General features: G+C 35.4%; 3 protein-coding genes across 7 annotated transcripts in view; 1 reads left to right on the top strand and 2 right to left on the bottom strand.

The window, feature by feature from the left end:
- Positions 1-3,984, bottom strand: part of LOC127971200 (platelet-derived growth factor receptor beta) — a 41,413-nt gene extending 37,429 nt beyond the window's left edge. Inside the window, exons 1-2 of one of the 2 annotated variants that reach the window (XM_052574039.1) lie at positions 3,930-3,984; positions 3,566-3,762 (exon numbers count right to left, since the gene is read on the bottom strand). The gene's annotated coding sequence lies outside the window, so the exon portion shown is untranslated. Of the gene's footprint in view, positions 1-1,480; positions 1,662-3,565; positions 3,763-3,929 lie in introns of those variants that run through there. The other variant, XM_052574038.1, reaches the window with a different exon arrangement.
- A 5,998-nt stretch (positions 3,985-9,982) lies between these two features.
- Positions 9,983-26,103, bottom strand: part of LOC127971610 (uncharacterized) — a 61,785-nt gene continuing 45,664 nt past the window's right edge. The window contains exon 7 of one of the 4 annotated variants that reach the window (XM_052574750.1): positions 9,983-11,031. In XM_052574750.1, coding sequence (XP_052430710.1) covers positions 10,993-11,031 — 39 coding nt within the window. In that variant the 3' untranslated portion in view covers positions 9,983-10,992. The remainder of the gene's footprint in view (positions 11,032-26,103) is intronic. The other 3 variants (XM_052574749.1, XM_052574752.1, XM_052574751.1) reach the window with 3 other exon arrangements.
- On the top strand, positions 13,238-24,213 carry LOC127971612 (homeobox protein CDX-1-like). Its single transcript, XM_052574754.1, has 3 exons — positions 13,238-13,663; positions 20,013-20,161; positions 23,579-24,213. The coding sequence occupies exons 1-3, from the start codon at positions 13,288-13,290 to the stop codon at positions 23,768-23,770; spliced, it is 717 nt and encodes a 238-aa protein (XP_052430714.1). The 5' UTR covers positions 13,238-13,287; the 3' UTR covers positions 23,771-24,213.

Genomic DNA, 26,103 nt, shown 5'->3' with positions numbered 1-26,103 from the left:
TTGTGTATTATGTGTAAAATAATATACTACTACATTGTATTGTACATAAAATAATGATATATATATATATATATATATATATATATATATATATATAGATAGATAGATAGATAGATAGATAGATAGATAGATAGATAGATAGATAGATAGATAGATAGATAGATAGATAGATAGATAGATAATTATAATTGTATAAACATGTTTTATATATATATATATATATATATATATATATATATATATATATAGATAGATAGATAGATAGATAGATAGATAATTATAATTGTATAAACATGTTTTATATATATATATATATATATATATATATATATATATATCATTATTTTATATACAATACAATGTAGTAGTATATTATTTTATACATAATACACAATATATTATACATAAATATATATTGATATGTTTACATAAATTTTTTATCATTAAATATATAATTTTTTTATGAACTGTGCATAATACTTTTAATACTGATAATTACATGTTACAATAAATAGCATAAAATGTATTATATAGCTATTTTAAATGATACAATGTATACTGATATTTAATATATTTATTGTATGTATATTAAGAATATATATATATATATATATATATATATATATATATATATATATATATATATATATATATATATATATATATATATAATTTTATAAAGTATATTAAATATTAATTTACCATAAAATATATAATTTTATGTACAATGCAACACACACACACACATATCAGTGCATCTTTTAGAGCATATTTTTGGACAAAGGCTCGTCATGGTGATCTAAACTATGTGACATTCACTTCATGCTTTTATCACAATGTTTGTAAGCAGCGAATGATAAAAGTCACAAACACCTGGATTTTGGATCGCTGTCTGCCTTTGAATGCAGTTATATGACACACAAACACAACGACTGCTGACAAAACACAGAGAGACTTTCAATGACAGAAGAAGCGTTCAAACAAACCATAAGCACTGCATTACAACACAAACATTTCGCCAAACGAGAACACAAACACCTCTACAGTCTCCAGCGTGTGTAAAGGTGCTCAAACACACACTGTAAATCACAGATTCGTTTGCTCTCACTAAATTCAGCGCATTCTCTTTCAAATGCGACACAAACAAACAGCAGAAATCGGCCCTTCCTACACATAAGCTCAAAAAAGCATCTAACAGTTGTCAATCATTGCCAACATCTGGATGAAAACAAGCATCGTAGCGAGAGACGTGAGAGAACTTTCTAAAGGGGCAACACATGAGGTGAAGTTCTCCAAACAAAGTTCAGTCTAAGATAAAAACCATCTTCTGGACTGCTACTTTGTTTCTCCTGGAAGCTGTTTGCCAAGAAACTAAGATATTTAAGGCGATTTTTCCAAAACCTCATGAACCTAAACCCTCAGGATTTCCAGGAGAGCAGAGAGAACCAAAATCTGTCTGGAATCCAATCACGTCTCTTACCTTCAGAAGATACCTGGACGTCAGAGCAAAAGCATGTCTAGGAAAAGCCTGCGTTCTTGCTAAGTTCTCGCTGTCTGCCTCTCCTCGTCTGTGATCTGTAGTTTTGTAGCGCTCGCTCATACAGCTGCTGGAGGGAGGGATGAGGCTAAAGCTCGAGTCTCCAGAGTCTCAGATGGAGAGAGACGGAGAGGAGGTTGGGCTGCAGATCTGTTTATTTAGTCAAATGACCACAGCAGGGTTCATTCACTCACTCACTCATCAATAGTAAAACCAACATACCTACAAAGGTAGCACAGAGTAAACCCAACGTAGTTACATGCACAAAGAAACAGATCAGATCTCTTTAATGTCTCTATTATTTCTGGAGACTTTTGCTAAATAAAAGCCCATTTGTGGTATTTATAAGACAAATACACCTTAGAATTTAGAGATTATTATTTACAATTCTGAGAAAAAAAAGGCCAGAATTTAGAGATATAAACCTGGAACTGCAAGATATATTCCCTCAAATCTAAGAATATACAAACTAAGAATCCTTTTTTTTCTTTTCTTTTTTTGCCACAGAATTTTTTTTTAAAGCTAATTGTGACTTTTTATCCCATCTTTATGCCCAGAATTACTGATTTATATTTGGCATTTGTGAGTTTACATCTTTCTGTCTCAAAATTCTTCATTTATAACTCATAACTCTGAGTGTATATCTCATAATTTTGACTTTATATCTCATAACTCTGACTTTATATCTCATATTTCTGAGTTTATATCTCATATTTCTTACTTTATATCTCATAATTGTGTATATCTCTTAATTCTGACTTTATATCTCATAACTCTGAGTTTATATCTCATAATTCTGACTTTATATTTCATAATTATGTGTATATCTCATAATTATGTGTATATCTCTTAATACTGACTTTATATCTCATAATTCTGACTTTATATCTCATAATTCTTACTTTATATCTCATAATTGTGTATATCTCTTAATTCTGACTTTATATCTCATAATTATGTGTATATCTCATAATTGTGTATATCTCTTAATACTGACTTTATATCTCATACTTCTTACTTTATATCTCTTAATTTTGACTTTATATATCATAATTCTGAGTGTATATCTCATCTCTGAGTTTATATTTAATCTCTGAGAGTATATCTCATAATTCTGAGTTTATAATTCTTGTTATATTCAAAGATATAATTCTGACTTTATATCTCACAATTCTGAGTCCATATAACATCTCACATTTTTATTCCTTGCTGGAAACAAGCTTATGTTGATGTCTCCTGTTTCTCCTGAAAAAAAAGACCCAGGTAATCTCACATGTGTCTCTTCTAAGGTTTCAGAGGAATCTCAGCAATGTCTCAAACTGAGCTCAGATTTGCTGAATGCAAACAAAAGTCAGTAGGAACTCAAACATTTCTCACCAAAATGATTTAAGCTGCTCTTCACATTCATTTTATTGCTCTATACGTTTACTGTATGATAGCTAGTCAATCATATTAGCAGAAACATCTACATTTGTTACTTTATTTAAATGAGTAACTGAGAATACGATCAATTTGGGAATAGTAAGATTTTGTATATTTTTTAAAATGTCTCTTCTACTCACCAAGGCTGCATTTATTTTATTAAAAACACTAAACACTAAAACCAGTCAAATGTTATTGCAATTTTAAATAACTATCTTGTACAGTATGTTAATTTATTGTAAAATGTAATTTATTCCTGTGATTCAAAGCTGAATTTTCAGCATCATTACCCCAGTCTTATCACATGATCATGATGCTGGTTTCCTGCTCAAGGAACATTTCTGAGTATTATCAATGGTAAAAATAGTTGTGCTGCTTTAAATTATTGTGAAAATAGTGACACTTTTAGTTTTTCAGTATTTTCAGATGATTACAAAGTTCAAGAAAACAGCATTTATTTAAATGATATATATATAGTAGCATTAAAAATGTCTTTAGGCTCTTTTGATCAATTGAATGCATCCTCACCGACCCCAGGCATTTGAACAGCAGTTGCAGAGCTATGAAAGAGCAATTACAGTGTCCTGAAAACAAAAGCAGGCATACCGTGTGGAGAACTCTTGAGAGCGAGGCTGAACGCAGTGGAGTCTGTCTTCCAGAGGTTCGCTAGACCTGAAGAAACACACAACAACACGAGCCCAGCCAGGACTCCTCAGCAACAGTCGCCTGTTTCTGTCTCGCTGAAAACACGCGCCGCAGGGAAATGAGAAGGACTTTGGCAGCTCTCACAATGGAGCGCCCAGCTGAACAGAAGAAAAGAGGGAGAAACAAAAAGAGGAGAGAAAGTTGTTTTCAGGGCAGAGAAGTGTTAGAGCCAAAGCGAAGAAATGGAAAATGCAATGGAATAAAGTGTGGTTTTGGTGAAGGGAAGGTGTGTCAACAGCAGAGTATATGGTGCATACACACTTACTGTATACACACAGAGTACCAGGATCTGTTTTCAATCTCTCTCTCTCTCCCTCTCTCTCTCTCTCTCTCTCTCTCTCTCTCTCTCTCTCTCAGGCAGCAAGAGGAGTAGCTTGCAAATTCATAACAACGTCCAACAGCTGAGTAAGACATTTTCTCTTTATTACAGGGAGGGAGAGAGAGAGAGACAGAGAGAGAAGTTGTTAAGTTGTGTAATTGTGTGAGTGAACACAAAATGTCCTGATCAACAGAGACTCATTAGAGGCCTTGAACAGACACGCAGGAGCTCAATGAATAAAAGTGCAGGAATAAAAGGTTCTGTGCCAAAGCATTACAATGCCGGCTTGTCACAGACAGTCTGTTATTGTACATTCCTGGGTTTAGGGTTGTTGTTTTATTCAGCTAAGGCTTGTGAAATACAAAATATGATTACTGCTCTTTTGTTTCTGCTACTAATGAGACCTATACTTAAAATGAGAGGAATTACTTATAAATCCGTTTGACAACATTGACACAGAAAACAGATGCATAATTACTTTAAAATAGAATAATAATAATTCATAATAAATAACAAATAATAAAATTAAAATAATAATAATTATTATTAACAATAATTAGCAAATTATTAATAATAATAATAAACTCACCAGTCTTTTAGCATTGTTAAATTCTTCTCAAATTGTGTGACAAAGTTGAAACAGAAAACAGATGCATAACTTTTAATGATTATGCTAATCATTAATAATTATAATAAATAATACAAATTATTATTATTATTATTATTATTATTATTATTATTATTATTATTAATAATAATAATAATAACAATTACATAATTGAAATGAATAATAATAATAATAATAATAATAATAATAATAATAATAATAATAATAATAATAACAATAAACTCAAGTGAAAATATGAAAAAGACATGAAATATGGAACAAGGACCATCTGGATGAGGACTGACTGATATTGCCTGATTTATAGATTCCATAAATATGTGATAATGTTCAAAGTTCACCACAAGCAAAACCTCATAAATGAGGAACATAGGCCTAGTAGCTAGGCTATAGTTACATATAGGCTATACCCTTAAAGGGGTGTCTAAACATCTGGTTTTGCTTTAAACTGCTAGTTTCCTGTGTTGCTCATCTTCACATCTGGATGGAAAATATCCACTGTCACTGTCCCAAATCTAGATTTATTCATGGCTGCTCAGTCCTGCAGATATTGGCCTATATGGCTTTCCATCCAACTATTTTGTGATTTCGTTTATTTACACTTAAGAAATCTGATCATTTTCGCACATGGCATGTAGACAGATGAACTGTTGTAATTAATCTAAGAAACTCCAAGTGTTTAACTGACAGATGCTAGTTAAAGAAGCTAGTTGAACTGCCTTCTGTGCTTCAACTGAGGTAATTTAATAACACAAATTGTCTCTCCGTAAAGCAAGAGTTTATTCTGTTGATTTTTACAGTCTATAGATGTATAAGTACATTTCAGCGCAGTGCTTATTCGACAACATTTTCAAATCTTTCTTCTTTGGAGCGTGTTTGGTATCGCTAAGCTTTTGATTAAAATCTTTGGGGCTATATTCCTGAATCTTCTGATTCAAATCAGTGCTAATGAGCAAATATAACAAATCTTCTTATTCAAACCTGTACTCAGCGCATGTATGTCACACGCGAGACATTTATGAGGGAAATCGGTTACGTGGAACCACATTAAGCTAAATTAAAAATATATAATTAAGTGAATTATAAATACATAAATGTTAAATTAAATTATAACTGGATGGAGATAAATAGCCTAGATATTTTTGTTATGTAGCTGCATGATCACTCACAACCTACTCATTTATGAGATGCACAATAAGTAAAAAATTAAATAAATAAGCATACTCCACACTTTATGTTAGATAGGCCTATACACATATAATTTATGCCTTAATGTAGTGTAGCTCTGTTTTTTTTCTGAAATAGGCTAGTTCAACTAAAACTCTTCTGTCAGACAAACGAGTTCATTTAGTTTCATAAGCAGCATTAATTTCAAAGAAACTGACTGAAAATCCAGATGCCACAAAGACATATTCTAATTTGTTTAAACGGCCGAGTCTGAAATGCAATAAAGTGGAATGAAACGAATAAAAGTGACTCATGTTTTTATTTAACAAGTTTATCATGCTCATAAATATTATTTTGTTTGTTTCAGGAAGGAACAAACTGTTCAAATACACAAAATTCCCTGAGTAAAATCTGTCTGTAACCTTATTTGCTGAATCAGAAAATAACAGTTTCGGAGAGATGTCAACAAAGCGCTGGATCTTCTGTGAAACATTTGCTGCACTGCACATTTTCATCTGAAGGCCTTAAAAAATCTCATCTGCTCCATTCAGCAAACATCCTCTAATTACAAACAATGAGAACGAGACTGTTATGAGATCAGTTTGATTAAACTCTCCGACCACACACAAGCCCAGAAAGCAGATGGACCCAGATACAGTAACATCAGCGATTCATCCTCGTGTGTCTGACAGCATGTCCCACACGCACAAACAACGGCATATACATCAGAAACTACACAACAAACATGTGCGACACACATGCAGCCGTTCTCAACATACACACAAACATACTGTCTGTGTTTACAATGTTTGTGACCCACTCACCCCTACACATTTATTTGACTTTCCCGCAGTCCAACAAACATTTGACTGAGTAAGAGACATAAAACACCAGACAAAATAGACAATAAATGTATTTCAAGGACATTAAACATCTCTTTATTATCTTTAAATTAAATGAGCGCTTCTCATAAAGGTATAGCCTATAAGAACATGGTCTTCTTTTCAATAAAAGACCAGTGGTTATGCATTATTATTACAACTTTCATACAACATTTTTCATTCTTTTATATAGATATACAGTATATAGATTAATCCTTATTATGGCCACTAAAGTAATTTAGGTGAAAGTACTGTGTGACCTTCTCTTTTTCTTTTGCTGTTTGATTAACATTAATGACACAATCAGAAGCAGGTTTATTACACTGATGTTACTTTAAGACTGAATTCGCTAAGCTTTGGGTGCGCACACACAGAAAACCACTCTGAATTAACATTTTAGTCATAGTTTCATGTCATTCAGAACCAGTTTTTATTTAGTTATTGTCTTGGTTTCATCTGTGGCGAAAAATGAAGCTGACGAAATTAAAACAAAACAAGGTTTGATGTCCATAATACGAGCCTTAAATGATTGCCTGACAGCAGTTTTGTCCAAAACGGTGATTCTTACGTCCGTCGCACATAAACACTGACCCAGGATCAGCTCACCTGTGGCTCTGACTCATTTTGTTGGCACAGTTAAGCATCTGTGAGCTGGTCTCAGGTCAGGTTCTGTGGTTCATCATCATTAGTATTCGCACTCATTCGTCAGAGTAAGTTAAGGACAGTACACAGAGCAGAGTTTTGTAGTCTCTCACAGCTCGCTTTATCTGCCGTGTGTCTCATAAAAGAGTCACTGAAGGAACTAATTGGTCAGGCTTCTGTCTGTGTGTGTGTGTGTGTGTGTGTGTGTGTGTGTCCTTTGGGTTTTGGGAGGAGGAGGTGCTTTCTTTCAAAGTCCCTTAAACTTGGAATGTCCCCATAACACACTCAGCTCAAAAACAGCTCATTAACACACACAAACTAGCCTTGTTTTTGCTGTCTACATAGGCATCTGTCTTCTAAGGCAGTTGACCATCAGATTTGTGACACTCTACAGTGTTGGGGAAAGTTCCTTTTAAAAGTAATGCATTACAGTATTCCATTACTACCTAAAAAATTATTAATTGAGTTACTTATGTTTCTTCTGATCTATATTTTCTCACCTGGCCTTGGCTTGTTTATTTTTAATATTCATATAAAGCTGTGTTTTTGGCAGATGTAAAACCCCTTTCACATGAAAAGTGAAATGAATAAGCCTCAGGCTGCAGGAAATGTAAATTCAAAAAGCTCAAGCAAACCTTTCAGCTGTGTTGCCATTCTGGATTGCATGAGTTTGCTTTTCACTGTTTTTATTCATTCTGAAAAATACTGAAAGTTAGATGAGTAAATGCATGCTTACATTTAGTCTAACATTATGTAAGTAACATTACACAGCACACACAACACCTTTGCACTTACTCTTAATTTCTCTGACAGTCAATAAACAAAGTACATTTCCTTGTAAATTTTAAAGCAACATGTTAGTTACTTGAAAAAAGTAATCTGATTACATAACTTGCTTCCCGTAATACTGCACTCTACATAGGCAGTGACTCCATGTAGAATTCATGCAACACAAAATAGAATCACTTGTGTAAAGGAAAATTCCAAAATGATTTACAATTAATGGTTTAACATCAAAAAGGTTACTGAGCTCATCAATGCATGCAAAAAGTCATTTATAAATACAACATTTTATTTATTTTCTTTTATAATTTTAATTTATTATATTTTATTATATATATATAATGAAGAAAAAAAATATATAGTACATATTTTATTTTCATAGATTTTTATTTATTTATTATATCTCTAAAGTGGATAAATCCTCTTATATGGTGACTTACAGAGTTGTTGCATGCATTTTCAAACAAATGCATATACAATTAATTTCACAATGACATACTTGATGCAACCAAAACGACATGGCAACTATAAATAACTTCCAAGCATTGTGGCAAGATATTTGCATGCCAAACACTGCTCAATTAATATATATATATATATATATATATATATATATATATATATATATATATATATATATATACAGTACAGACCAAAAGTTTGGACACACCTTCTCATTCAAAGAGTTTTCTTTATTTTTATGACTATGAAAATTGTAGAGTCACAATGAAGGCATCAAAACTATGAATTAACACATGTCGAAATATATATAGAATTATATACATAACAAAAAAGTGTGAAACAACTGAAAATATGTCATATTGTAGGTTCTTCAAAGTAGCCACCTTTTGCTTTGATTACTGCTTTGCACACTCTTGGCATTCTCTTGATGAGCTTCAAGAGGTAGTCTCCTGAAATGGTCTTCAACAGTCTTGAAGGAGTTCCCCGAGAGATGCTTAGCACTTGTTGACCCTTTTGCCTTCTGTCTGCGGTTCAGCTCACCCCTAAACCATCTGGATTGGGTTCAGGTCCGGTGAGTGTGGAGGCCAGGTCATCTGGCGCAGCATCCCATCACTCTCCTTCTTGCTCAAATAGCCCTTGATGCCTTCAGTGTGACTCTACAATTTTCATAGTCATGAAAATAAAGAAAACTCTTTGAATGAGAAGGTGTGTCCAAACTTTTGGTCTGTAATGTATATTAAAGTATAATTATTATTATCATTAATGTGTAAGATTGTACATTGGTTAGCATATATTAAAACAATTTTAGTATAGAGTATTTAAATTATGTATATTGGTAAAGTAACAAATACTGTTTAAGATATATATGCATATTTAAAGTTTAATATAAAATTCAATCCAATGCTTTTGCTTCTTTTGACAACCAAAAGAAGTAGTACAGCTTTCAAACTGCAATAAACATTTTTCCACTATAAAAACAGACAGAAGACTTCCTCATGAGCGCTGATGTTAATGTGATCTGAACAGACAACATTCCCTAGTGAGATTAATAAACTGTTAAATATGATTTTAGAGAGGGAAATATGCAGTTATATAACAGATGACTGCAGCGCCACACGTCCTGCTTTAAGCGCTGTGGTTTGGATCGCACTAACAGACATCGGAGAAATGCTGAGTGTGAAACTAAATCTCTATATCTGGCCCAAAAAGAGCAGAACTTACAATAAAACATCTCTGCTGCTTTTATAATCTTATTTTTTAATCTATTTTAAGACGAACATCTGGTGAATTATGGGGAATTTTTTTACTGTGTGGCATTTCACTTTTCCAGTAAATACACCTCAAGAGCTGTTTATTTTTGTTTAGGAAATGAGACAAGCATGCAACGCTGGAAGTTAACATACTGTATATTGTGTCTATTTGTTCCATAAGTATTGCATGAACTAAATTCAGGTAGAATAATGAATTAGTCATTTTGCATACACACAGGGCATGCAAGCAAATTGAAAGATATCTAGAATAAACATGATCTGGAATAAAACATTGTTAATGAAGGCATTTCATTGAATTGTTTGCTACACAGTGTTTCTCCATGAGTTAGTTTGAGTCTTTGCAGTTGGAGGTCAGAGGTTCGTGTTGCTCTGAGGATGAAAGGCTGGACCGTTTCAAATATGACTTATGAGTTCAGACTCTCATCTGAGACAGGAAATGGAGGAGGAGAGATGACCAGCGAACCCAAAAGCTGTGCAAGGATCTACTTTGTGTGGGTTTGTACACTTGAGAATGCTTATTTTTAAGTGGACGAGATCGAGGGAGAGTATGTGTGCATCTCTTCATGTGAGAGAGAGAGAATGAGAAATGACATGCATGGGAGAACGTTTGACACCGCTTGAAGGAATAGTTCACCTAAAAATAAACATTCGCTGAAAACTTTCTCACCCTCAGGCCATCCAAGATGTAGATTAGTTTGTTTCTTCATTCTGCAATGGATGGGTGCTGTCAGAATGAGAGTCCAAACAGCTGATAAAAACATCACATTAATCCACAAGTAATTAAAAAGTATAAAAAATGTTATCAACTGACAGCTCTAATAAAAACATATGAATAAATTCTTGTAACCACATTAGAATAACAATTTGTCTAAATTTAATTGTGCTGCAGTGTTAAAAAAAATGATTTTTGAAAAGATACATATATTTAATGTTGAAATGTCTGAAATAAAGAGCTCATTATATATTTGCGCTATTTTTGTTAGTAATATCTGTTCCCGTTTAGTGTAATAGTATTTTATGTATAATTATTGAATGTCACACTCACAATTCACATAGTATTCATGGCATAGGCCTATTATATATAACAATATATAATAATTGTATAATTAAAATGGGAAAAGTTAATGCTCATCATCAGGTTCTGTCGAGGATCAGTCATACTTTAGTGTCATTACATGTTAAGACTTCTGTCCTGAGAAGAACTGGGACGTGACTCTCTGTGGTAACGAGAAAAACAAATAGCAGATTCCTTTAGTGAGTGTCTGACAGGTGATTACTGCCACCTAGAGGACACACACACACACACACACACACACGCACGCACGCACACACACACGCACACACGCACGCACACACACACACACACACACGCACGCACGCACACACACGCACGCACACACGCACGCACGCACGCACGCACACACACGCACGCACACACACACATAGCCTACCGGTATATACAAACAGTTACTGTACATTACAGCTTATATAATTATAATGAGGAATAATACAAATATATGAATGCATTTAAAATAACAACATTAAATTAATTAAAAAAACATGCATTTTAAAATGATTAAAATAAGCATCTGATTCAAGTGTTAAAGTCAGTAGAAGAAAAAGTATAAAGGACACAAACATAATGACATGGGTATTACAATGGTATAACAACATAAATGTGTTTTATGAGGACATTTCCTGAGTCTTTGTCATTAAAATAGCTTTAAAACATAATAAACAACGTTTTATAATATATTTAAAAATACAGAAAGTTTTCTGTGGAGCTTTAGGTTTAATGTTGCGGGATAGAAAATACTGTTTATACAGTACAGAAACCATTACGCTTATGGAGGTGTGTGTGTGTGTGTGTGTGTGCACTCTTGTTTTTGTGTCATATCAGGACACAACTCTGTATAATGACATGGGTATTACAAGGAGAGGGGGACACATAACCCATGTCCCCATTTTTCAAAATGCTTATAAATGATACAGAAGGGGGGTTTTTTTGTTTGTTTGTTTTTTTTTTGTTGTTGAGAAAGTAAACATGCACAAAGTTTCCTCTGAGGGTTAGGGTTAGGTGTAGGGCCATAGAATATACAGTTTGTACAGTATAAAAACCATTACACCTATGGGATCAAAACACTTTTCACAAAATCAAACATGTGTGAGCTCATCTTCACATCCTAATAAATGTACAATTAAAAACTCAAAACTATGTGTGAATTATTTAATAATCATTATCCGTTATATTTAGTGTGACAGAAAGAACAGAACTAAACAGAAAAGTAATTAGATTTAACACCATCCCTAGTTTTATATATAATAATCCAGGTATAATAAATTTGTAGCTATTAGTATATAATCAGTGCAGTACCGTCAATAATGATAGCTATTGTAATATAACCAATAAAATCAATAGAGAGCTCGGATAATAATAATAGATTGAGCTGTAGCTGAAGGACACAAGCAGTGTGAAGCAGACCGAGCGGCTCGAGCGCCGAACACGTCTGTCAGAGGAAGCGGAAGCAGCGTGTCATCATCATCTGAATACAGAGGCCTTGATTTACAGCGGCGCTCATTTGTCGCTTTTATTGCGGCTCTTTGATGTTCGACGCGCGAACCCCTTTGAAATGCACGAGCGCTTTCTGATGTAAAGAGTCAAGAGCGCCGCTCTGGCTCCCGAAAAAAAGAACAACCAACACCAAACCATCATCATCATCATCATCATCATCGCGGCCTTCATCACGTCAAACATCATCATGAACTTCATCACTGCTTAGATATCATCATCGTTTTTACCCAACAGACTATGTTTGAGGGGGGAAATATGTCATTCTGAAAATAAAATTATATTTTTATTAAATAACACTTTCTCCCAATCTTCATCCCCTATTGTTCTCATATAATTTATTACTGTGCTGTTCTACAAACTTTAAAACAAACTTTAACAACACTTGTTTTCTTACTGCTGAAAATAAGTTAATTTACTTTGAAATGTTACTCTTTCTCTCTTGTACATCACCAGTGTAACTTCATGGTGAATACTTCTGCATCACTCTTGTCAACGGAGTCCACAGTTAAAATAAAAATTCAGCTTTACTTTTTATCCTGTGGTTATTTTGGGGGAAACTGTGGGGTTTTCCTTCCCCCACTCTACCCTACCATCTTCATCATAATGATCTTCATCACCTAGCATCTTCATCGTGGTCTTCATCAAACGAAAGGTCGTATTATTATTTTTTTTTCCTTTTATGCAAAGTTTTGTGACTTGCGCTCTTTATTGTAATGTCGCGTCGCCAAAGATGAAGAGAGTTGGTCGCGTAGGCCCGTCAGCCGCACCTGTGCGCCTGTCATAAATCAGCTCAGGTGGGTGTCCCGGGGGTGACGTCAGCGCTGGGTAAACAAACGCGCTCCCGCGAGCGCTCCGGTAAGGTGAAGTTCAGTTAAAGTTAAACTTTCAGCTCGCGAGGAAAATGTCCGTGAGCTTCCTGCTGGACGCGGCCATGTACGGCAACCCCGCGAGACACCTGAATCTTGGCCAGCCGCACCTGAACGTGTACCCGCCTGCGCCGTACGCGGACTACAGCGGGTACCCCGCGGCTCCGGCGCTTGGAGGTGACCTGTACCACACCGGCGGCGCATGGAGTCCCGGCTTTGGCCCCGGCTCGCGCGACGACTGGCCGCAGCTCTACGGCCACGGGACGGGTCACCCGCTCCCGGTGAACAGCGCGGAGGTCAGCGGCACTCTGCCGGTGGAGCAGGAGGTGCTGAGCGGCGCTGCGAGCGCGCCGGTGGAGAGAGAGGAGCCGCCGGACTGGATGAGACGCGCCGCGCCTCCCGCGAACCCGGGTGAGACATCAGCACCCCTCCTGAGCATCTGTTAACTCACAGCACACCCGTTCACCTACTCCACACGATCAAAAACACCACGGTAATGCCATGTTATTTAGAAAAGGTAATACCACTGATGAGCTTTTAGACCTGTACCATGTAACTTGATGCTTTTATGAAATATACCATAAAGTGTTTCAAGACAATACCATTGGCAATACCATGTTTTTACACATAGGTCATGGTAATACCATGTAATTTGGTAGCCTACTTTTATGAAATATACTAGATAAGTGCAGGGTTTTTTTTTTGTCACTATTTTGGTAGTACCATGTTTCTTAGACAATACCATTTGTAATACCATGTTTTTTAGACATACATTTAAAACAATGCTTTTATGAAATATTCTATAGAAGTACAGTTTTCTGGACAATATCATCAGTAATTAACATGCATCACGGTAATAACCGTGTAATTTTATACTTATAAAATATACCATTATACAGTGTTTTAAGACAAAACCATTGGTAATATAATTGTTTTTTTTTTTTTAGAAAGAAGTCATGGTAATACCATGTAATTTGATACTTTTATGAAATATAAAGTAGTACAGTTTTTAGACACTGTTTTGGTAATACCATGTTTTTTAAAATATACATCATGTTAATACCACATAATCTATGCTTTTATAAAACGTACTACAGAAGTACAGTATACAATATCATTTGTAATACCATGTTTTGTTTCGGACATGCATCGCGGTAATACCATGTAATTAGATGCTTTTATTAAATATGCAATAGTAGTACAGTGCTTTTGGACAACACCATTGATAATACCATGTTTTTAGACATAGCATTTAATTTTATGCTTTCATGAAATATACAATATTAGTTCAGTTGTTTTGGACGATATCACTGGTAATACCAGGTTTCTTAGATAATACCATTGATAAAACCATGTTTTTTGGACGTGCATCATGGTAACAGCATGTTGTTTTAGACATATTCATGGAAATATACAATAGCAGTGCAGTGTTTTAGTGCACTGTGGTATGGTAAATACCATGTTTTTGAACATGCCATGGCTTTCCAACATGCACCATGTGATTATGTGCTTTTGAAGAATACAATGTAACAATATACAACTGATAATACCAACTGGTTTTTGGACATGGATTACCACCACAAGGCCATGGGGTATTAATATGGAAATCAGTTTCTGATTCAGTCGTTACAGCGGAGAGATCAAAATACCAGCAGAATTCATCTGTTTGATCTTTGATGAAGGAGCATGTAGCTCAACAGCCAATAATAGATGTTTCGGCCTTATCTGAAGTGCATTATAGCTAATAGTTTACAGAGTGATAAACTAATCTCTTCAGGGAATATTTGTGTAAATATGTCACACACAGTCAGGTCGGTGAAGCTATACAGCTCAGACAGAAACAGACCTTTGGGAAACATGGAGGTTTAGTTTCAAAAGTTTTAGTTTCTGGTTAATTTGTCGCTTGAATTTTTTAATGCTCTGGATTTGTTACTGTTGTAGTTGCCATTGAGCAATTTGATTCAATTCAATTCGAACTCATCTGATTCATATTTGTTTGAAAATAACTGGTCGTATTTCTTAAACAGCCCAAAAGGAGGAACTATAGCTCATTAGTTTAGTCTTCAGCTCTGAAAGGAGCGTTGTCTGACACAGTTGGTTGAGATGCAAATGCAGTCATCGTGTTTGACTGTTCAAACGTTCTGATATGGTCACATGAGCGGCGAATGTGGATGTGTAACTAAAACAAACATAGATGACAATGTTCAGGAAATACTGCTGAAAAAATGAAACGCTGTTCATTTATCTTTAGAAACCCACGTGGTCCTGAGTCACTGAATTATCTGAATGGCCTACTTATCTATTTCTATAGTAACATATCATTTGTTTTTATATATAGCTAATTATCATGACAACAGACTGATCCAAAGCTCATTCTGAAAGAATGCATGAGAAAATACATGATTTATTTACATTAATATTTTATTTTATAAACTCTTTTAAATGCAATCCACTGCTACACTGAAAATAGTGACGTGCAATTCATGTTTGTGATGAATATGACTTCATTTTGATCCATTAGTTAATAATAATAGAGACATTTAGACTTTATTTTGACTTTATTTTGATCCAATAGTTATTAACAGCCACATGTACCAGTGTAGACAATTAAAAATGGGCACATATACTTCAGATCTCTCTCAGAATGTAATTAGCTTCCAAAACATACTAGTGAGCTGCATACTGTCTAAACAGTCAGCTGTCTACTAAGTGAGCAACTGAATTAGAACCTCATAAGTGACTGATCTGGAAAAAAAAGAACAAAAGACTTAATGATTTTCAACAGAGTTTGATGCTTGTGTGTGTGTGTGTGTGTGTGTGTGTGTGTGTATACACTCCCTTCCAAAAGTATTGGAACAGTGTCTTTGCTTTTGACTGAAACCATTTGGGTTTGACATTAAAATATGAATATGAGACAAGAGATCAACATTTCAGCTTTTATTTCCAGGTATTTCCATCTGGATCTGATAAACACAACTTAGAGGATAGCACCTTTTGTTTGAACACATCCATTGCTCATGTGACCAAAAGTATTGGAACATGGGACTGACAGGTGCGTTTTGTTGCCCTGCTTTGTCTTATTATATTGATTATTCAAACAAGAAATAGCACTGAATATCTGCGGTCAGTTTCAGATTTGGGGTTTGCCTGTGCAGACTACATTTATAGTTAGATGTGTAACCAACAATAAAACCAGAGAGCTGTGTATGGGTGAAAAACAAGGAATGGTGAAGCCAAGAGAAGATGGGAGATCAATGAGAGCCATTTCACAAACATTGGCCCTAGCCAATACATGACAACCATCTGGAATGTCCTAAAAGAAGAAGAAGAAGAAGAAGAAAAACCACTGGTATACTAATTAATAGACCTCGAACAGGTAGACCAAGAAAACAGCAGCAGTTGATGACACAAACATTGTTACAGCAGTATAGAAAGACCCTAAAACAACAGTTAGTGACACCAGCAACAACCTCCAGAGGGCAGGAGTGAAGGTATCACAATATACTGCTCGCAGAAGACTTCAGAAGACGCAAACCTCTCATTAGGAAGAAGAATAGTAGACGAGACAAAGTTTATGGAGTTATGAGACAAAGATGATGGATTGCCCAAGGGATGGAAAGGCTAACGTTTATAGAATCTGCTCATAATCCCAAACAGACAAGCTCATCTGAAGCACAGTGGAGTTAATGTCATGGCTTGGGCTTGCATCGCTTCTTCTGCGACGGGCTCAGTAATCTTCATTGATGATGTAACATGACGGCAGCAGCAAAACGAACTCAGAAGACTACAGAAACATTTTGTCTGCCAATTTACAGAAAGATGCAACCCAACGTCATCATGCAGCAAGATAATGACCCAAAACATAGTGCCAAAATAAAACAGAGGTGTTCATCAGGGGCAGGAAGTGGAAGGTTTTAGACCGGCCAAGTCAATATCCAGACTTAAATCCTAGAGAATATGCATTTTACCTGCTAAAGAAGAGTCTGAAGGGAGAACACCCCCATAACCCATGTCCCCATTTTTCGTCAAAACGCTTATAAACCATACAGAATGAGTTTTTTTGGGAAAGTAATAATGCACAAAGTTTCCTGTGAGGGTTAGGGTTAGGTGTAGGGCCATAGAATATACAGTTTTTACATTATAAAAACCATTACACTTATAGGATGAACCCACTTTTCACAAAAACAAACGTGTGTGTGTGTGTGTGTGACTATTTTACGTGGAATTTACAGATGTTACCTTTGCAACTAGATTTACATTTTTAATTTAAAGAATTTAATTTAATTTAAAATAAAAAAATTCTAATTAAACTTTTTTTACTAACATGAAAACTTAAAAAAAAAGTTGTATTACTTGAAATAGTATAAATGTTTAATAAATCAAATCAAATCAAATCAAATCAAATTAATACTTAATAAATAAAATAACATACAAATCCTAAACTTGTAGAAGGTGGGATGTGCACACAATTAAGCCCCTTTCACACTGCACGTCGGACCCGCAATATTTCCGGAACATTGCCGGGTCGCCTTCTGTGTGAAAGCAACCACGTCCCGGGATCGATTACCGCATTGAACCTGGGTCGGGGACCTAGTAACATTGCGGGATTCGACCCGGGACGAGCGCTGTGTGAACAAAAGCCAGATCTAATTCCGTGTCGAAGTGATGACGCGCATTATCACGCGACTCTTTTACCGGCTGTTTTGAAGGAAGATCAACGTTCACGACGAAAACATATGAGCAAACTGTAATGAAGCAGAGATCAGTTAGTTCCTCACTTTCCGCGCTGACGCAGAGATCGTTTGCTTGCTTCAGTGAAAGTATAGCGTGCCTAGCGTTTTCAACTCGTACATTACACGTCACGCGCTGATGTCACGTGTCGTCATGGGATCTTCAAGGGTTGTGTGTGAAAGCACGCACATATACCGGGTCATCACTGGCAGTGTGAAAGTGCCAAATCTAGCGACCAGGGAACAATTGCAGGAACACTTTACCTGTGTATTTGCCGGAATGGCAGTGTGAAAGGGGCTTTACTTATTTAACAAATATCATCTACTTTTCCCCTTTTCATTTAGTCTAAAATAAAGGAAATAAAATTATAAAAACAAAAATGGAGATGAAAAAGTATTTAAAAAAAATATATATATATATATATATATATATATATATATATATATATATATATATACATTTAAAAACAAAAAAAACAACAAATTTACTAAAACTTTAAAGAAAATTAAAATGACAAAAAAAGTATTAAAAATACTTGAAAAATGTAAATATTAAAATAAAAACTAATTCAAAAGAAATACCATAATAATATCTCAGTGACACCAAAATAACACTGGGCTGTGATGCTATAAAATGCAGTCTAGTTATGCAGCACACTAAGGTTCATCTGCTGATATGTGCTTCTGTTTTATCTCTTTATGCTGTGTTTATTACAGCCCATCATATGACGGTGATTATGCGTGTGTGCGTATAACGAGGTTAAACACTGTAAACCTTGAATTACAGAGTGCACACATCTCCAGGTTTCATTTTCGGCCTTCTCAGAACAGCTCTGAAGAGATAAACCTCAGTAAAAATCAGTTAGCCATTTAAAACCCATTTAAAATCGAACTACGCAACGAACTACACTTCTGACGTCCACTTAACAGCAACTTCTGTTAGTTCAAGAAGGTGGTTCTGCAATCGCTGTACAAATAATCACTCTTCCCAGGACTTTTACCACACATTATGCATTAGTAATGTTAAGAAAAGAGATAAAGGAGGGCCCCGTCACACAGAGACAGAGTGAGTCAGATTAGTGTGACACCGGACGAAACAGTGTATGAAGGTGTTGCCTAATGTTAGCCGCTGGATTATTAATCCTTGTGTCTAAACACAAGGCGTCTTGAGAGTCGAACCAAGTGATAGATTTTGTGAAAAGCTAATAGTAGCAGATGCCAGCGAGTCTGAGGCAGCGGCGCACCCTGCTGTGTGCACTGTGGGAGGACCGGAGCACACTGATAAGGGGACGAGACTGTGTGTGTGTGTGTGCATGTATGTGTGGTTACCCATGTCAGCCGAAGCTGCTGAAGAAAAGGGAAGAAAACTGTTGAGAAAGAGTTTCAGTCTATGAAAACTGCATTCTGTGGTTTTCTAGACAGTGTGTGTGTGTGTGTGTGTGTGTGTGTGTATCTAAGCTTCAGTGTTATTTTAGTATCACTGAGATGCTGTTACAGGTTTTTTTTTTCTTTTTGTTTAATTTAAAAAAATAAATGTAAATATTATTTCATTTTAATTTCCGTTAAAGTTTTTGTAATATAATTATAATTTTTGTAGTATTTAAATAGTACAATTATGTTTTTATTTGTGATTAATAAAAGTTTATTTTAATAATTAATAAAAGTTTGTTGATTAATTAACAAAATCCCCTCTGTAAAAACTCTTTAACCTTTATCCTTTAACTTAAAAGTTAAACAACAAACTTGCTTTATCTATTTCATTTCTGCAAATGTATGGAAATTGTGCATATTTATTTTATTTAGTTAGTATACTTTATATTTTAGTATTTAAACATAACACTACACAAGTGCTTGCGATTCTTATTGTTTTCAATTCTTAAACATATATATTTTTTACCCTATTGGCCTATGTTGTCTAATACAGTAAATTCACACAAACTGAAATCGGGCCCATTAATATATATATAAAGATATTCCACAGTAACCACAGCTGAATATGGAAACTAAAAATGACTCTGTTGTGATGGCAGGAGGAAAGACCCGGACGAAGGACAAATACAGAGTGGTGTACAGTGATGTCCAGCGCTTGGAGCTAGAGAAGGAATTTCATTTCAGCCGCTACATCACCATCAGACGGAAGGCGGAGCTTGCGGTGGCCCTGAGCCTATCAGAACGCCAGGTAGGTCGATGGAACATGAAAAGAGGAAGTTCAACTAACCTGTGAGTTTATGCAGTGAGAACTGTCTAATTATAACTGAGTTTCTTGAGAAAGGACGTCATGTGGCTGTACAGAATTAGATGCATGTGTGGTGATATGCAATATATTAGAAACCACGGGAAAAACTCCTAAATTTCAAGTGCTCCATCTTTAAGAAAGAGGAAAATAATACGCTCTTAAATATTAAGGTGCTTAAGAGTTTCTTTACATTGATGCCATATAAGAAAATGTTTGGGTTCCAAAAAAGAACCATTCAGTCAAAGGATCTTTAAAGAACCACATCTTTCTCACCTTTTTTTATAATCTGAAGAAACTTCTTTAGCCACGTAGAACCTTTTGTGAAGCAGAAAGGATCTTTCGATGTTAAAGGTTCTTTAATGGAATAATTTAGATAACTCGGTTCTTCTATGGCATCGTGAAGCACCTTTATTTTTGAGTGTGGTCAGTGCCTTTTTAAAATCACATTACTCAGTTCTACAGAAACGGTGAGTGTGAACCTCAGACAAATTTTTAACTCTTCCATATTTCACTCATAAGCAATTATATTTTTTGAAAAAGAAAATTATCTTTATTTTTTAAGGACAATAAAGAGTGTTAAAGGGTCTAGTTCACCCGAGAATGAAAATCCGTCCATGTTTTATTCACCGTCGAAGCATCCTAGGTGTATGTGACTTTCTTCTTTCAGAATAATCCATAATAATCAGTTTTATTAGAAATTGTCCTTGCTCTTCCAAGCCTTTCAGTGGGGGAAAACAGATGTTTCTTGTCAACTGTTCAGAAGATGTGAAATAAAGTGCGTGCATCTGTAATAAAGCGTCCCTCACACAGCTCCGGGGGGTGAATAAAGGCCCCCTGTAGTGAATCCATGAGTTTTGTAAGATAAATATCCAGATTTCAAACATATTAAACACAATTTTTCTCACTTCTGCTGACTGTTGGGAACCGGAGGACGGAAGGCATATGCATCGCGTGCCTCTGGGAAATGTAGGAGCAAAGGAAACAAAGTTTCCTTACTTTAGCAAAGGAAAACCTCCTCTTGGCTTATTTCAAAATCCTCTGATGTTTTTCTTTACAGATCCTCGTTTTGTGCTTCTAATTTGTGACCAGTGTTTTGTTTTGTTCTTATGCTCGTCACTAACCACGCAGCGCTGACAAACTACAGAATCCTCCTGCACATCTTCCGGTTCCAAACAGTCAGCAGATGTGAGAAAAAAGTGTTTATTACTTTTGAAATCTGGATATTTATCTAACAAAAATGCATTGAATTCACTATAGAGGGCCTTTATTAACTCCCCAGAGCCATGTGAAGGACTTTTTATTACAGATGCGTGCACTTTATTTCATGTCTTCTGAACAGTTGACAAAAAACACCCACTTACCCCCATTGAAAAGCTTGGAAGAGCAAGGACAATTTTCTATATAACTCTGGTTGGATTATTCTGAAAGAATGCTTCGGGGGTGGGTAGAAGATGCAAAAATTTTCATTCTCGGGTGAACTAACCCTTTCAGATAGTTTACCATAATTAAGTTATGCAAAAAAACAAAAACAAAAAAAACTTTATTATACAATATATATTATACACACAGACTTACAACCAGTTGCAACAAATAATTGCAAAAATGGCTGAGAATGCAAAGCTGAAATTTCATCATCATTAAAATTCACTAATACGTTTGTTAGGGGAAGTCATGGCTGAATAGATAGAGAGTTGGACTCATAATCCAGATGTTGGGAGTTTGAGTCTCAGGAATGATCAGGTTGAGAATGAGGTTGGAAGTTTGAGTCCGGCAGGAATTATAGGTGGGGTAGTGAATGTACAGCACTTTCCCTCAATACCATGACTGAGGTGTCCTTGAGCAAGGCACTGAACCCCCAACTGCTCCCCGGTTGCAGCAGAATAATGGCTGCCCACTGCTGCTGTTCATGGTGTGTGTGTGTTCACTGCTGTGTGTGTGCGCTTTGGATGGGTTAAATGCAGAGCACGAATTCCGAGCATGGGTTGCCATTAGGGGTGTAACGATACGCGTATTCGTATTGAACCGTTCGGTACGAGGCTTTCGGTTCGGTACGCGGTACGCACTATGTACCGAACGGTTCATTGGACTAATTAATTATATTTGGAAAAAAGAATTGTGAAATATAATGATATGCATTCAACAAGGTAGCCCAATAACCCAAACGACGTAACAGGCAACGCCCCTGACACCCCCGAAGAAGATAAAAGCACCAACTTATATGTTTATGTTATGCTGCTGAGTCAGGCGCTTGCTCACTCAGTACGCGCTGAAGGCTCGTTTAAAAAATGGCCAATGCGTTTAAAAGACCAGAAATAGAAAATCCTCCAATAACCAACAGGTCTCGTGTTTGGGTGCACTTTACCAATCGATCGGGGCATCCAAACAAGCACGGAAATCAAAATGGACTAGTACTATACTGTGTCGGAATTTCCTGAGCAGTACGATACAATTAACAGGCCTGCACGTTATTAGATAGAAGAACTGTTATAAATAGAACGTATGCAAGGGCAGTTTTGAAAACTCCACCTACTTTGCTCTTGGTATGGTGCAGCGCAAATCGCGTTGTATCTGAAGGGCAACGCTGAGCCCAGGGTCCAGCACCGCGCATACCGCGTCCTGTGTAAAAGACCCTTTGGCCATTTTCCAACGAGCCTTCAGCGCGTACTGAGTGAGCGAGCGCCTATACTCTGTAGTGGAAAACGCAGGTTTTAAGAACATGCTTAATGTAATTGAGCCCCGTTACAATATTCCTTCACGAGCCTATTTCAGCCAGAGAGTAATTCCTGCTTTGTTCCAAAAAACATAAGCCCTATAGAGAACCAATTGAGTAAAAACACACTCAATATAAAGAGTTATAGAGTTCCATATAAAAGGTTACATCTTTCTATGTGTTCATAACTACTACAACAATATAACATTTTCATTTTTTTTATTTTTTATAAGGAGCTGTTTTTGTTTATACAATATGCTGCTAAGAAAACACCATAGAATATGGGTAAAGAATAGCTCCATCATTGTTCAATGTAAAAAAAAAAAAAAAAAAAAAAAACATACATTGTTAGTTTTAATAAATAAAACATTTTTTAAAAATCAAGGAAATTTATCTGCCAATTTTTCTTTTTGCTGTATCTAAACGTACCGAACCGTACCGAACCGAACCGTGACACCAGTGAATCGTATCGAACCGAACCGTGAATTTTGTGAACCGTTACACCCCTAGTTGCCATACTTGGCTGATTGTCACATCACTTCCACTTTCAATATGTCAATTTTATGCATGAGGCGCAGGATGTGTCTGGTACTGCTAGAATCTTCATCATTTGTTTAATCAGGCAAATCATTTTGCACTGTGTTTCACAGGTGAAGATCTGGTTTCAAAACAGAAGAGCCAAAGAAAGGAAAATGAACAAGAAGCGACTCCAGCAGACTCAGCAGAGCTCCACATCCACAGCGGTCAGCGCATCTGGCCACGCACACACTGCCATGGTCAGCAGCACCAATAACGGCTTGATGACAGACAATATATCCACCAGCATCAAAGAGGAATACTGACCCCTCCTCCAAACAGAAGGATAAACAGTACATGTTTACACGGTTTCAGTGACGCTCAGCCGAGCGCTCATATTGCACTACACCAATGACACGCAAACATGTTTTATTGTGAATAACGTGCACAGTATTTCAATTTTTGTAAACAATGATGATCTCAGAGTATGTTGCATAATGCTTTCTTAATTTCTATACTGCTTTTGATATGACCTCACTAACTACTGATGACGATTTGATGACTTTATTTGTATCACTACTGCTTTGCTTTACTATGTAAAATATTTTACACCTACTGGATGATGGAAAAAATGACTTCTTTTGTTAAAAATAGAGTGAACTGGTGCCTCTGTGTAATCGTTCATTTGTAAAAAAAGAAAAAAAATTTAATAAAAAGAATATTTGAGGAGAATGTAAAATTACTGACATTCAAAATCTCAAGAAAAATATTTTTTTTGTTTGTCATTTTGACATTATTTTCACAACAATTAAACACATTCTCTTCTTAATTTCCTTTATTATAAAGAATATTGTTATTATTATTATTTTTCTCAACAGTTTTTCTTTTACATATATTAAAACTATTTTTAAATGCCTTTTTTGTCAGCATAAATGTATTTATAATGGTTAAAATCTTATTTTTGCATATCATGGGGTTTGGTAACACCTGAAGCTTTCATATATGCAATTATAAAGGTATTAATATTTTACATTATAATGAATTATATAATTTCACAAGTAATTATCACCAAAATTGAAACACATTATAATATTTGCAGACTCCTTGTTAATCATGTGTTTTATGCATAATTCTTTCTAAAGATCTAGCTATGATTAGATAATCGTTTCAATTATTCATAGGACCATACAATGCATTACAAGCCATAAAATGCTTATATAAAAATAATTAATGTAAATAAAAAGTGTTACTTTTTTATATTCCTATAAAAATGGCCTTGACATGTTGATCAGATTTAACGAAATCATACAATAGCCATCTCTAAATCACGCTGTACTTTGAGAGGGTGGAAACCAGTTGGCGTGTGAGTGTTTACTGATCACAATGTGGATCATAAGTCTCGATAGCACAAGGAAACAAACACAGCTTATTGATAAAAACAGAAGCTGAAGCGGTGAGCGTGTATTCAGCGCAGTCAATCATTGACAGAGGAGCCAGAGGTCGAGCAGACGCTGCACGGACATCATCTGATGGGACGGGTGGAGCCTGTTTTCAGCGCAGTCAGATGATTCATGTCAATTAAAGAGCCAATAAACACCTGATGCCAGTAACGTTCATCTCATGTCCTTCAAGATCACACGTTCCAACTGTTAATGTTTGATCAGTTTCACAACTTCATCTGAGGGAACATGTTCAGCGCATGTGAGACGTTAAGAGTTTGAGGACCGGGTCAAAATGTGTGTCAGAAGTCACACTTCAGTCAAATATCTTTAGCAATACTTATAAACAAATCTGCTTTACTGTAATCGTTTTGAGTAAAAGTAAAATTTGAGGAAGCTCAAAAAATCTAAAGGAAATTAAAAGGAATAATAAAAGTGTGATTTTGCCTCCGAAACATAATCGTGTACAAAGTTAGCCATCGCTTTTGAGTATTTACGTAAGATATTCAACAAAATAACACTATTATTCCTACTTCTATGGAATACAATTTTGTTTATACAATGAAATTAAATGGTGTCCAAAAGAAGACTGGGACTTTTTAAAATGATCTACAATACAAATGTAAAGTTTTACAGAAAAAATAATAATAAAAAAGTTCTATAGGTTTGGAACAAAACAAAAAAAAAGTCCTTTTGGTCAAAAACTGCTGTGAGGTAAAAACTAATTCAATAATGTTTTACATTTGTTTGAATTAAAAGTAAAATTTGGTTCAAAAGAATTTAAAGGAAATGTTCATTTGGAGCACAAATGAGATATTTTGAATAACTGTTTTGGTCATACAATCATGTTATATTTTACACAGATACATTTCATTGGCTGTTTTAAGTGAAAGTAAAATTGATAAGAGCTCAAAAAAGTTAATTATTAAGGAATAATAAAAGTGTGATTTTGCCTAAGAAACGAATAGAGTACTGAGATAGAATTCAGTTTCAAGAGCATTCAAGTAAAATATTTACCAAAATAATACTGAAAATGCTGAGGAAATTATGACAGGTCATTTTATTTTGGGGTGAACCATCCCTTTAGGCACAGCTGAAAGACATGCAAACACACGAGTCAGTGTGCATGATATACATCCACATAAATGCATCTGTTCGTGCTTTAAAAAATAGATCTGCACTTCAGTTTCCTCCTGCTGCTGTGAACTTATTCAGCATCT

Source organism: Carassius gibelio, chromosome B14 (genome assembly GCF_023724105.1).
Source record: "Carassius gibelio isolate Cgi1373 ecotype wild population from Czech Republic chromosome B14, carGib1.2-hapl.c, whole genome shotgun sequence".
Taxonomy (NCBI): domain Eukaryota; kingdom Metazoa; phylum Chordata; class Actinopteri; order Cypriniformes; family Cyprinidae; genus Carassius; species Carassius gibelio.
This window is presented reverse-complemented; position numbering and strand designations above follow the sequence as displayed.

What these genes read in the sequence shown, in the direction of transcription:
- LOC127971612 (XM_052574754.1), top strand. Translation starts at nt 13,288, where the DNA reads ATGTCCGTGAGCTTCCTGCTGGACGCGGCCATGTACGGCAACCCCGCG. An exon ending in CGCGCCTCCCGCGAACCCGG is followed by an intron (nt 13,664 to 20,012) that starts GTGAGACATCAG and finishes TTGTGATGGCAG; the next exon opens with GAGGAAAGACCCGGACGAAG. An exon ending in TGAGCCTATCAGAACGCCAG is followed by an intron (nt 20,162 to 23,578) that starts GTAGGTCGATGG and finishes TGTGTTTCACAG; the next exon opens with GTGAAGATCTGGTTTCAAAA.